The following is a 13334-nucleotide window of genomic DNA, read 5'->3' on the forward strand; positions in this document are numbered from 1 at the left end:
TCCAGTCCTCTCCTTTCCTTTCTTCCGGCAGCTTGGAGCTTCAACCGCTGAACTCTCTCGTGTTCCATCTGGAGGTCTCCCACCATTCAGAATGTACAGCTTGGTAACTGCTGCATTCGTGCTTCTGGTGTGATCAGAGCAAAACAGAATTGTTCACTTATGTGTTTGCTTAACCATCACACACTACTTAATGCATGCGTGCACTGTTCCAAGTATTCTCTGTGTTTTAATTTGTTCTCTTGATTAAATCATGAAATAGGTCCTCCAGTGTAATAATACTTTATTTTGTCCACATTTCTAGAGCTAGTAGTTGATATGTTGAATGTAGGCCTTGAGTTGGAGAAGATCGTACAAGCTAGATGCCCACTGTGAATATTCTGGGTTTATGTTGTGTGTGTGTGTGTGTGTGTGTGTGTGTGTGTGTGTGTGTAAAGACATTCTAGGGTGCATGGAAGATGCCTTTTGTATCTCTTTTCCCTTCTTTCCAACAGACTTTTTATACCAGGTTCTTAAAGCTGAAACATTGTGTAATCTTTCAGTGTTTCTGGCAAGCTTGTACTGAACACCTAGTACATGCTGTTGAGGGGATATGATGATAAGTATATATGAAGATCTCATGGAAATGTGGCTCTTGGGCTAGCAGACAGGCAGCCCAGCTCTGTTGCTGAAGTCAGTGAGGGAGGTGGCCTGAATAAAGGTACCTGTAGTGTGTTGTGGAGCAGAGGCGAGGGATACTGAATCCCGGTTGGGAGCAGACAGTGTAGGTGTGTGTGACCTGGTGTGACCATGGGGGGTCTTCATAAGGTCTCCACAGTATTACTGCTATATAGTGCCAGTGGAGGGGTAGGAGTGGATGGACTAAGTGTCACTGTGTAGAGAACAGACTCTAGGATCATAACAAATTCAGCCCAGAGTGCACAGAAGAGCAAGCCAGCACTAACCTCGTGTTTCTCTGGATGATGATGTGGTGCTGGTGTGTTTCTTACATGGCCAGTGTTAGAATCAACCTTGTTTATAGATGTGGACTTCTCAGCAGTGCCTAGCAAACAGCCTGTAGGGATAGGAGGACACCACCTCTGACCTCTTTAGGAAACGTGCAGGGTATTAGGAGGCATTGGGGCAAGGAGCTCAGAGGCGGGCACAGCAAGCCTGCTGTGGCTGAGGGTGGGTTCCTCTTACTTGGGGTATCACAGTGATTACTTTAGTTTCCTAGGCACTTGGTAATTTAAGACTATTTCAGTTTCTGGGTCTGAGCTGTTAGCCATGTGTTTGTTGCCAGCCTGTTCTTACTTCAGCATTGTCTGGGGCACACAAGAGCAAACTTAAAACCAGGGCCTGCCACCCCCTGTCATAATAGTGCTATCTCCAAGGGGCCAGGTGAGAGTGAGGTCTGCAGGACAGGGGTGAGACTAGGTTCCAGGTGGTGAGGACTCAAAGCTAGAAGGATGACAGTTTCACATAGCTATGAGTTCAGAACTAAAGTTCAATTGCCAGGAAGTTTTGCTTTTATCTTCCTGCTCTGGTCACATGGGATACAAGAGGAGAGACTACCCTGTCTCCTGCAAGGTGGGTGCTTAACCATGACTTGTTCCAAGGGTGGAAGACTGGTTCACTTAGTATGTCTTTCCTTTAGTCTGTTTCCCTACTTGGAAGGGCATCTCAGGCACTGTGCCAGCTCAGCCCTTCCTTTCACAAAAAGGAGACTGGGTCTAGATGACTCAGTGACTTGCGCAAGTTCAAGCAAGGGAGAAATGCAATGAAAACTTGTCCTGTAGTCTCCTCTGCTCCTTTCCTCCTCGAACCACCCCCCCACTCCCGAGATATAATCTCATCCAAGAAAAGGCTTTATGTCTGAGATCTTGCTTTCAGGGAAGTTACTGTGAATTAACGTTACTAAAAGTGCTGTAGCAAATAGATTATAATAGTGGTTCTGGAACTGAGGGGAGGATGAGGAGAAAGCGAGCGCTGAGGTCCACCTGGGAGCGGGGTTCTGGAACTGAGGTGAGGATGAGAATGCGAGTGCCAAGGTCCACCTGGGAGTGGAATTCTAGAACTGAGGTGAGGATGAGGAGCATGCGAGCACCGAGGTCCACCTGGGAGCGGGGTTCTAGAACTGAGGTGAGGATGAGGAGCATGCGAGCACCGAGGTCCACCTGGGAGCGGGATTCTAGAACTGAGGTGAGGATGAGGAGAATGCGAATGCCAAGGTCCACCTGGGAACAGGGTTCTAGAACTGAGGTGAGGATGAGGAGAATGCGAGTGCCAAGGTCCACCTGGGAGCAGTGTTCTGGAACTGAGGTGAGGATGAGGAGCATGCGAGCACCGAGGTCCACCTGGGAGCGGGGTTCTAGAACTAAGGTGGGGATGAGGAGAATGCGAGGGCCAAGGTCCACCTGGGAGCGGGGTTCTAGAACTGAGGTGAGGATGAGGAAAATGCGAGTGCCAAGGTCCACCTGGGAGCGGGGTTCTAGAACTGAGGTGAGGATGAGGAGAATGCAAGTGCCAAGGTCCACCTGGGAGCGGGGTTCTAGAACTGAGGTGAGGATGAGGAGTATGCGAGCGCCGAGGTCCACCTGGGAGTGGGGTTCTGGAACTGAGGTGAGGATGAGGAGAATGCGAGCGCCGAGGTCCACCTGGGAGCGGGGTTCTAGAACTAAGGTGAGGATGAGGAGAATGCGAGCGCCGAGGTCCACCTGGGAGCGGTGTTCTGGAACTGAGGTGAGGATGAGGAGAATGTGAGTACCAAGGTCCACCTGGGAGCGGTGTTCTGGAACTGAGGTGAGGATGAGGAGAATGTGAGTGCCAAGGTCCACCTGGGAGCGGGATTCTGGAACTGAGGTGAGGATGAGGAGAATGTGAGTACCAAGGTCCACCTGGGAGCGGGATTCTGGAACTGAGGTGAGGATGAGGAGAATGCAAGCACCGAGGTCCACCTGGGAGCGGGGTTCTAGAACTAAGGTGAGGATGAGGAGAATGCGAGCGCCGAGGTCCACCTGGGAGCGGGGTTCTAGAACTGAGGTGAGGATGAGGAGAATGCGAGCGCCGAGGTCCACCTGGGAGCGTGGTTCTGGAACTGAGGTGAGGATGTTGAGAATGAGAGTGCCAAGGTCCACCTGGGAGCGGGGTTCTAGAACTGAGGTGAGGATGAGGAGAATGCGAATGCCAAGGTACACCTGGGAGCGGAGTTCTGGAACTGAGGTGAGGATGAGGAGAATGCGAGTGCCAAGGTCCACATGGGAACGGGGTTCTAGAACTGAGGTGAGGATGAGGAGAATGCGAGTGCCAAGGTCCACATGGGAACGGGGTTCTAGAACTGAGGTGAGGATGAGGAGAATGCGAGCACCAAGGTGCACCTGGGAGCGGGGTTCTAGAACTGAGGTGAGGATGAGGAGAATGCGAGCAGCAAGGTGCACCTGGGAGCGGGGTTCTAGAACTGAGTTGAGGATGAGGAGAATGCGAGCACCAAGGTGCACCTGGGAGCGGGGTTCTAGAACTGAGGTGAGGATGAGGAGAATGCGAGCAGCAAGGTGCACCTGGGAGCGGGATTCTAGAACTGAGCTGAGGATGAGGAGAATGCGAGCACCGAGGTCCACCTGGGAGCTGGGTTCTGGAACTGAGGTGAGGACAAGGAGAATGGGAACACCGAGGTCCACCTGGGAGCGGGGTTCTGGAACTGAGGTGAGGACGAGGAGAATGTGAGCACCGAGGTGCACCTGGGAGCGGGGTTCTAGGACTAGGTGAGGATGAGGAGAATGCGAACACCGAGGTCCACCTGGGAGTGGGGTTCTGGAACTGAGGTGAGGACAAGGAGAATGCGAATACCGAGGTCCACCTGGGAGTGGGGTTGTAGAACTGAGGTGAGGATGAGGAGAATGCGAGCACCGAGGTCCACCTGGGAGCGGGGTTCTGGAACTGAGGTGAGGTTGAGGAGAATGCGAACACCGAGGTCCACCTGGGAGCGGGGTTCTAGGACTGAGGTGAGGATGAGGAGAATGCGAGTGCCAAGGTCCACCTGGGAACGGGGTTCTAGAACTTAGGTGAGGATGAGGAGAATGCGAATGCCAAGGTCCACCTGAGAGCGGAGTTCTGGAACTGAGGTGAGGATGAGGAGAATGCAAGCGTCGAGGTCCACCTGGGAGCGGGATTCTGGAACTGAGGTGAGGATGAGGAGAATGCGAGCGCTGAGGTCCACCTGGGAGCGGGGTTCTGGAACTGAGGTGAGGATGTTGAGAATGAGAGTGCCAAGGTCCACCTGGGAGCGGGGTTCTAGAACTGAGGTGAGGATGAGGAGAATGCGAGTGCCAAGGTCCACCTGGGAACGGGGTTCTAGAACTGAGGTGAGGATGAGGAGAATGCGAGTGCCAAGGTCCACCTGGGAGCGGAGTTCTGGAACTGAGGTGAGGATGAGGAGAATGCGAGTGCCAAGGTCCACCTGGGAGCGGAGTTCTGGAACTGAGGTGAGGATGAGGAGAATGCGAGCACCAAGGTGCACCTGGGAGCTGGGTTCTGGAACTGAGGTGAGGATGTTGAGAATGAGAGTGCCAAGGTCCACCTGGGAGCGGGGTTCTAGAACTGAGGTGAGGATGAGGAGTATGCGAGCGCCGAGGTCCACCTGGGAGTGGGGTTCTGGAACTGAGGTGAGGATGAGGAGAATGCGAGCGCCGAGGTCCACCTGGGAGCGGGGTTCTAGAACTAAGGTGAGGATGAGGAGAATGCGAGCGCCGAGGTCCACCTGGGAGCGGGGTTCTAGAACTGAGGTGAGGATGAGGAGTATGCGAGCGCCGAGGTCCACCTGGGAGCGGTGTTCTGGAACTGAGGTGAGGATGAGGAGAATGTGAGTACCAAGGTCCACCTGGGAGCGGTGTTCTGGAACTGAGGTGAGGATGAGGAGAATGTGAGTGCCAAGGTCCACCTGGGAGCGGGATTCTGGAACTGAGGTGAGGATGAGGAGAATGTGAGTACCAAGGTCCACCTGGGAGCGGGATTCTGGAACTGAGGTGAGGATGAGGAGAATGCAAGCACCGAGGTCCACCTGGGAGCGGGGTTCTAGAACTAAGGTGAGGATGAGGAGAATGCGAGCGCCGAGGTCCACCTGGGAGCGGGGTTCTAGAACTGAGGTGAGGATGAGGAGAATGCGAGCGCCGAGGTCCACCTGGGAGCGTGGTTCTGGAACTGAGGTGAGGATGTTGAGAATGAGAGTGCCAAGGTCCACCTGGGAGCGGGGTTCTAGAACTGAGGTGAGGATGAGGAGAATGCGAATGCCAAGGTACACCTGGGAGCGGAGTTCTGGAACTGAGGTGAGGATGAGGAGAATGCGAGTGCCAAGGTCCACATGGGAACGGGGTTCTAGAACTGAGGTGAGGATGAGGAGAATGCGAGTGCCAAGGTCCACATGGGAACGGGGTTCTAGAACTGAGGTGAGGATGAGGAGAATGCGAGCACCAAGGTGCACCTGGGAGCGGGGTTCTAGAACTGAGGTGAGGATGAGGAGAATGCGAGCAGCAAGGTGCACCTGGGAGCGGGGTTCTAGAACTGAGTTGAGGATGAGGAGAATGCGAGCACCAAGGTGCACCTGGGAGCGGGGTTCTAGAACTGAGGTGAGGATGAGGAGAATGCGAGCAGCAAGGTGCACCTGGGAGCGGGATTCTAGAACTGAGCTGAGGATGAGGAGAATGCGAGCACCGAGGTCCACCTGGGAACGGTGTTCTAGAACTGAGGTGAGGATGAGGAGAATGCAAGCACCGAGGTCCACCTGGGAGCTGGGTTCTGGAACTGAGGTGAGGACAAGGAGAATGGGAACACCGAGGTCCACCTGGGAGCGGGGTTCTGGAACTGAGGTGAGGACGAGGAGAATGTGAGCACCGAGGTGCACCTGGGAGCGGGGTTCTAGGACTAGGTGAGGATGAGGAGAATGCGAACACCGAGGTCCACCTGGGAGTGGGGTTCTGGAACTGAGGTGAGGACAAGGAGAATGCGAATACCGAGGTCCACCTGGGAGTGGGGTTGTAGAACTGAGGTGAGGATGAGGAGAATGCGAGCACCGAGGTCCACCTGGGAGCGGGGTTCTGGAACTGAGGTGAGGTTGAGGAGAATGCGAACACCGAGGTCCACCTGGGAGCGGGGTTCTGGGACTGAGGTGAGGATGAGGAGAATGCGAGTGCCAAGGTCCACCTGGGAACGGGGTTCTAGAACTTAGGTGAGGATGAGGAGAATGCGAATGCCAAGGTCCACCTGAGAGCGGAGTTCTGGAACTGAGGTGAGGATGAGGAGAATGCAAGCGTCGAGGTCCACCTGGGAGCGGGATTCTGGAACTGAGGTGAGGATGAGGAGAATGCGAGCGCTGAGGTCCACCTGGGAGCGGGGTTCTGGAACTGAGGTGAGGATGTTGAGAATGAGAGTGCCAAGGTCCACCTGGGAGCGGGGTTCTAGAACTGAGGTGAGGATGAGGAGAATGCGAGTGCCAAGGTCCACCTGGGAACGGGGTTCTAGAACTGAGGTGAGGATGAGGAGAATGCGAGTGCCAAGGTCCACCTGGGAGCGGAGTTCTGGAACTGAGGTGAGGATGAGGAGAATGCGAGTGCCAAGGTCCACCTGGGAGCGGAGTTCTGGAACTGAGGTGAGGATGAGGAGAATGCGAGTGCCAAGGTCCACCTGGGAGCTGGGTTCTGGAACTGAGGTGAGGATGAGGAGAATGCGAGTGCCGAGGTCCACCTGGGAGCAGGGTTCTGGAACTGAGGTGAGGATGAGGAGAATGTGAGTACCAAGGTCCATCTGGGAGCGGGATTCTGGAACTGAGGTGAGGATGAGGAGAATGCGAGTGCCAAGGTACACTTGGGAGCGGGGTTCTAGAACTGAGGTGAGGATGAGGAGAATGCAAGCGCCGAGGCACACCTGGGAGCGGGGTTCTAGAACTGAGTTGAAGATGAGGAGAATGCGAGTGCCGAGGTCCATCTGGGAGCGGGGTTCTAGAACTGAGGTGAGGATGAGGAGAATGCGAGCACCGAGGTCCACCTGGTAGCGGGGTTCTGGAACTGAGGTGAGGATGAGGAGAATGCGAACACCGAGGTCCACCTGGGAGCGGGGTTCTGGAACTGAGGTGAGGATGAGGAGAATGCGAGCACCGAGGTGCACCTGGTAGCGGGGTTCTGGAACTGAGGTGAGGATGAGGAGAATGCGAGCACCGAGGTCCACCTGGTAGCGGGGTTCTGGAACTGAGGTGAGGATGAGGAGAATGCGAGCACCGAGGTCCACCTGGTAGCGGGGTTCTGGAACTGAGGTGAGGATGAGGAGAATGCGAGCACCGAGGTCCACCTGGGAGCCTGGTTCTAGAACTGAGCTGAGGATGAGGAGAATGCGAGCACCGAGGTGCACCTGGGAGCGTGGTTCTAGAACTGAGGTGAGGATGAGGAGAATGCGAGCACCGAGGTCCACCTGGGAGCGGCGTTCTGGAACTGAGGTGAGGACAAGGAGAATGTGAGTGCCGAGGTCCACATGGGAGCGGGGTTCTGGAACTGAGGTGAGGATGAGGAGAATGCGAGCACCGAGGTCCACCTGGTAGCGGGGTTGTAGAACTGAGGTGAGGTTGAGGAGAATGCGAGCACCGAGGTCCACCTGGGAGCGGGGTTCTAGAACTGAGCTGAGGATGAGGAGAATGCGAGCACCGAGGTGCACCTGGGAGCGTGGTTCTAGAACTGAGGTGGGGATGATTAGAATGGGAGCGCTGAGGTCCACCTGGGAGCGTGGGCAGGAAGGGTGCGTACTCCAGGTGTTGGTGCAGCTGTGCATTCTCCAAGGACTGGCTTTGCACATGTCACCAGGCCAGCTGTGTGTGTAGGGGGTATGAGTGTTGCATCTTCCAGGTAGAAGGTAATTTGGTCAGATGGTGGTGTTGGGGACTGAGGGGGCAGCAGGACAGCATAACCAGAAAGTTCTTACAAGAACTTCCCTTCGACATCAGGGCTTCCTCTTTGGTACCTGGTGTCTTTTGGTTTGAGAAGCAACTCTGCCTCCTGCTAACTTAGGGTAAAGAGTTTGTTTACTTTGACCTCCCGTTAATCCATCAGTAGTAACACGGAGTTGGAAAATAGAACTACTTTACTCAAAGTACATGACATTCTTAGGGAGGCAAAACAGAAGACAGCCAAAGATCAGTGGGAGGCAGAGCGCGATGCCAGGTGGAGGACAAAGAATGGTCAGATCAGTTTCTGTATGACGGCAGCAGTGTGCACTAGTCCAGACCCATAGAAGGCACACCAAGTGTGAACCCCAGTGGAATACCTCCTATGGGGTTTGGCAATAAGGGTGTATCCATGCAGGTCTCCAGTTGCAATGTTTACAGCAGTCTGGTGGGATGTGGTTGGTAGTGGAGAGGCTGAGGGTGAACTGTGTAGCTCATCTGTGGAACACAGTTCTCCAGTGAACCCAGAACTGCTCTAAATGACAAGGTCCAAACAAGTACTTTCCACAGGAGACTCCAGCTGCTCAGGAATGGACAGATGAGATACCATAAAATTAAAAGCCTTCTGCTTTATTAAAGGAAACAATCTTGGGCTAGGGAGATGGCTCAGTGGTTGAAGGTGCTTGTTTGCAAAGCCTGCCATCCCAGGTTTGGGTCCCAAAGCCAGATGTGCAAACTTGTATATGCATCTGGAATTCACTTGCAGCAACAAGAAGGCCTGGCTTGTCCATTCTCTCTTTTAACAAATAAAAAATAAAAATATAAAAAGAAACAATCAAGTCAAGAGACAATCTACAGAATATCTTTGCTTGCTGTGTATCTGACACAGGATTAATATGTAGAATAATCAGAAAACTTAGTGAAAAGAAATCAAATAATGCTATAAATGAATAGGATGTTCTCAAAAGATGAATTATACAAATGGCCAGTAGCATATGAACAATGTTAACTATTACTAGGTAACAGAGAAATGCAAATTAAAACTCCATTGAGAGTCCATCTCATCCAAGTCAGAGTGGCAATCATTAAGAAAACAAAAACCATGGACTGGAGAGATGGCTTTGTGGGTAAGGTGCTTGCTAGCAAAGCCAAATGACCCAGGTTCTGTTTCCCAGTACCCCCCAAAGGCAGATGCACAAGGTCGCACATGTGTCTGGAGTTTGTTTACACTGACTAGAGGCCCTGGTGTACAGATTCTGTCTGCTGCTTTCTCCTTCCTTCCCTCCCCCCTCTTATAACTATATAACTAAATAAGATATTTAAAAAGACAAAAACAAAAACAAAAATGCTGGCGAGGATGCAGACAAAAGGGAACGGTCGTATACTGCTGGCAGAAATACAAACTAGTCTAGTCTTTATGGAAATCATTATGACAGTTCCTCAAAAAACTAAAGCTAGATCTACAGTATGATCCAACTATGCCACCTTGCACAGAGGGCTCCAAGTCAACATGTTACAAAGATATCTGCACAATAACAAAGTCATGGAACCAGACTAGGTGTCCCTACAACAGAGAAATGGATAAAGAAAATGTCATCTATCATAGAATTTTATGCAGCCATAAAGAGGATAAAATAATGTCATTTCAGGAAAATGGATGCACTGGAGATTATTATATTAAGCAAATTAAGTCTTGCCTAGAACGTCAAATATCACATTTTCCTCATTCATGATCCTAGATATTATGCAGGTACATGAGACCGTGTATGTGGTTGGTATGACATGAAAGTAGAGGTGAAGCTGTCTAGGGGAACAAAGACTGATGGGAGTAATAAGGGCCATCCAAGGGGTGGATATGGAGGAATAGAGGCCATCCAAGGGTGGGTTTGGGGGAATAGAGGCCATCCAAGGGGTGGATATGGAGGAATAGAGGCCATCCAAGGGTGGGTTTGTGGGAATAGAGGCCATCCAAGGGGTGGATATGGAGGAATAGAGGCCATCCAAGGGTGGGTTTGGGGGAATAGAGGCCATCCAAGGGGTGGATATGGAGGAATAGAGGCCATCCAAGGGTGGGTTTGGGGGAATAGAGGCCATCCAAGGGGTGGATATGGAGGAATAGAGGCCATCCAAGGGTGGGTTTGTGGGAATAGAGGCCATCCAAGGGGTGGATATGGAGGAATAGAGGCCATCCAAGGGGTGGATATGGAGGAATAGAGGCCATCCAAGGGTGGGTTTGGGGGAATAGAGGCCATCCAAGGGGTGGATATGGAGGAATAGAGGCCATCCAAGGGTGGGTTTGGGGGAATAGAGGCCATCCAAGGGGTGGATATGGAGGAATAGAAGCCATCCAAGGGTGGGTTTGGGGGAATAGAGGCCATCCAAGGGTGGGTTTGGGGGAATAGAGGCCATTCAAGGGGTGGATTTGGGGATATAGAGGCCATCCAAGGGTGGGTTTGTGGGAATAGAGGCCATCCAAGGGTGGGTTTGGGGGAATAGAGGCCATCCAAGGGTGGGTTTGGGGAACTGTGCTCTAGTGCATCACACACTTGTGTGAAAACATACTCATGAAACCCAGTGCAATGTGGAATAAAGGCCTGCCAATTTAAATTTATTAAAAACCTGTTTTTCCCACTGCCCCTTATCTCAAATGCCATTATGATACTGTCTCCATGATCCCAGCTACCTTTCTATATATATTACTACAATGATCATTACATCTCTGTTTGTTTTTTTTTTTTTTTTTCGAGGTAGTGTCTCACTTTAGCCCAGGCTGACCTAGAATTCACTGTGGAATCTTGGGGTGGCCTTGAATTCATGGCGATCCTCCTACCTCTGCCTCCCGAGTGCTGAGATTAAAGGCTTGTGCCACCACACCTGGCTTATAAAATCTCTTATTAGTCTGACAGATTTGTGTGAATGGGACATAATAAATTGATATAATTATTCTGTTTCCACAATCATTTTCAGGTTTGGGCTGACCACAGGAAGTTTCTTATGCCCAGAATTAGGGCCTTACTCCTACCACCTAAGCATCAGTCTGTCCCATCTTACCTCAGGACATCCTTCAATTGACATGTTTCTGTGTCACCAAGTTCAAGTGACTTCCATGTCTGTCACCTGGACTATCTCCTGTCTCATCAGGAGTCCACCTCCACTCACCCTGCCATCGCCAGTGCCCAGGTCTTCATGAAGAGGATGAATGTCTTACTCCGCATCTTGGTTTAAAACACGCAAACGACCTTCCATTAGGGTAACATTGGAAATCTGCAAGGTGTTCTTGACCTGACCGCTGCTTGCCTCACATAGTTGAGTGCATTCCCAGTCCGTGGGATATCCAGCATTCAGCCTGCGCAGGTGGATAGGAATCTGATGCTGTGGCAGTGGCGCTGAGCTCACTGGCCAGGCTGCAGTGCCCATGTGCTCTCCACATGCACCGTGGCTGCCCCATCACTTCTGGGTCCTCCAGGTAGTGGCCTGGAGGTCTCCTCATGGTCACTTCTTCAGAAGTTTTCAGCTCCTAGACAGGACTCCTCCCGGACAGGGAACCTGGTATGAATGTAGACACAGAGCTTCTCCAGGGAAAGGGGCTTGTGCCTCATTCTTCCGTTGCAGGTGTATATGAGCTTCATTAATTTCCTTATCCACCTATCCCACAGCTTGTAAGTGACAGTATGATTTCACAAGCTGGCCTCAGTGACTTTCTTACTGCCCATCTTACGTGTCTCTTGCTGGTGGCAGTGTCTTGTTGTCTGAACTGGATTGCCCCAGTTCATGACTGGTACTTTCTGTGTGACCTTCAGCCTCTGTTTCGTCTTTTCCAAAATGAGGTAGCAATGCCTGGTCCCATCCTGGGGCTCAGCTTTAGCAAAGACAGTAGGTTGTATTGAAAGGCGCAATTGGAGAGTAGCAGCAAGACCAGCCAAGCTGCAGGGACAGTTTTGGGTGGACAGGGGTGTTGGCAGCAGGAGGCTAGGTGTGGGTGGATGCCAGTTTCTAGAATGTGGACTAGCATTGCCATCTTTCAGTAGTGTTGCTGGCTGGATTCTGCTCTTATGCATACTAAATCCTCTAATGCATCACCTTCTATTCTGTCCCATTAGGACCCGACCGACTTTGAGTGGAGCTTCTGGATGGAATGGGGAAAGCGGAAGCTGGCCTGGCTCCTCCTGGGCCATGTGGTAGTGTCTCAGTTGGCCATACTGCTTGCCAAGAAGGTATGATTCTGTGTGTCACTTGCTTTTCAGCCTCTTTCTCCTTTGGTTTTTATGAAGGAAGAAGCCTGAGCTGGGAACTCGGGAGTGTTGGAGTGCTAGTTAATGTGACTTGAAGATGAAGACATCTTACATTGTTAGTCTGCACTGAGTCCTTTGGTTATTTTTCATGAAGGTTTTATAGTAATGTCAGGTGGTGTTTGCTAAGATTATTCCTGCTTTGATGGTTCAGTAAAGAGTTGCTTCTGGGGCTGCAGGGATGGCTTAGCAGTTAGGGCACTTGCCTGCAAATCCAGAGGACCCCAGCCAGATGCACAAGGTGGCTTATGTGTCTGGAGTTTGTTTGCAGTGGCTGAAGGCCCTGGTGTGCCCATCCTCTCTCTCTATGTGCCTCTCTCTCTCAAAAATAAAATAAAATAAAATAAATTTCAAAAAATTTTTAAAAAGGGTTGCTTCTGTCACCTCACCTTTAAGTTCAAGAAGGAAATGGATGATTTCAGGTTTAAGATGTGTGTGTGTGTGTGTTCAGATCTGTGTATGCACATGTGCAGGTACACATGGAGGCCAGAGGGTTATGTCAGGTGTCTCCCTTGACTACTCTCCACTTAATAATTTTTTTCAGTAGAATTCATTTTATTAGATTGATTTCAGGATTTTTTTTTTAACAGAAATACTCTTGAGGGTACAACTTACTGACAGGAAAGATATAAAGTGTACATGTTCATAGGTCATTATATGCTAACATATAGTAAGTTGGTTCTACAAACACCATGATTTGTTTTGCAGGGCTACAGTGCTCTACATTCTCTAGAAATTGTTATTCAATTCAAATCTGAATACATTACCTTTGCATTAAAAAGGGTATAAAATACAGTTTTGATAAATTAAATTTTAGTAGACCCCAGTGGGTTTATTTAACAGCATGTTCTTGTATAACCTCATCAAGGAAGTGATCAGTTTTTCACCTCTCCATGTGCATCTTTGTTCTCTTTGGTGATAATAGGAGGTAATAATGCTGAGTTATAGAACTCCATGCATCCTGAGTTTCCTCAAGATCAACCTAACGGTTGGCCGAATACTTGTTGTTGGACACCAAATAACCAGGCTGGAGCTCTTCAGCCTTAAGGAGATGGTGTAAAGCTTCACTTCTGGTTGCAGGTGGTATTTTTCCAAGCAGAGTATTGGCCATTTTTTTTGAGACATGATAAAGGCATCTTCCCTTGAGG

The 13334-nt window shown here is 50.8% G+C and overlaps 1 protein-coding gene across 4 annotated transcripts in view; it reads left to right on the forward strand.

The window, feature by feature from the left end:
• Hhat (hedgehog acyltransferase) overlaps window positions 1–13334 on the forward strand; it is a 407044-nt gene that overhangs the window by 72401 nt on the left and 321309 nt on the right. For all 4 annotated transcript variants that reach the window (XM_045141567.1, XM_045141568.1, XM_045141566.1 and 1 more), the window contains one exon: window positions 11998–12111. In XM_045141567.1, the coding sequence (XP_044997502.1) occupies window positions 11998–12111 (114 nt within the window). The remainder of the gene's footprint in view (window positions 1–11997; window positions 12112–13334) is intronic.

Source organism: Jaculus jaculus, chromosome 1 (genome assembly GCF_020740685.1).
Source record: "Jaculus jaculus isolate mJacJac1 chromosome 1, mJacJac1.mat.Y.cur, whole genome shotgun sequence".
In the NCBI taxonomy this organism is placed as follows: domain Eukaryota; kingdom Metazoa; phylum Chordata; class Mammalia; order Rodentia; family Dipodidae; genus Jaculus; species Jaculus jaculus.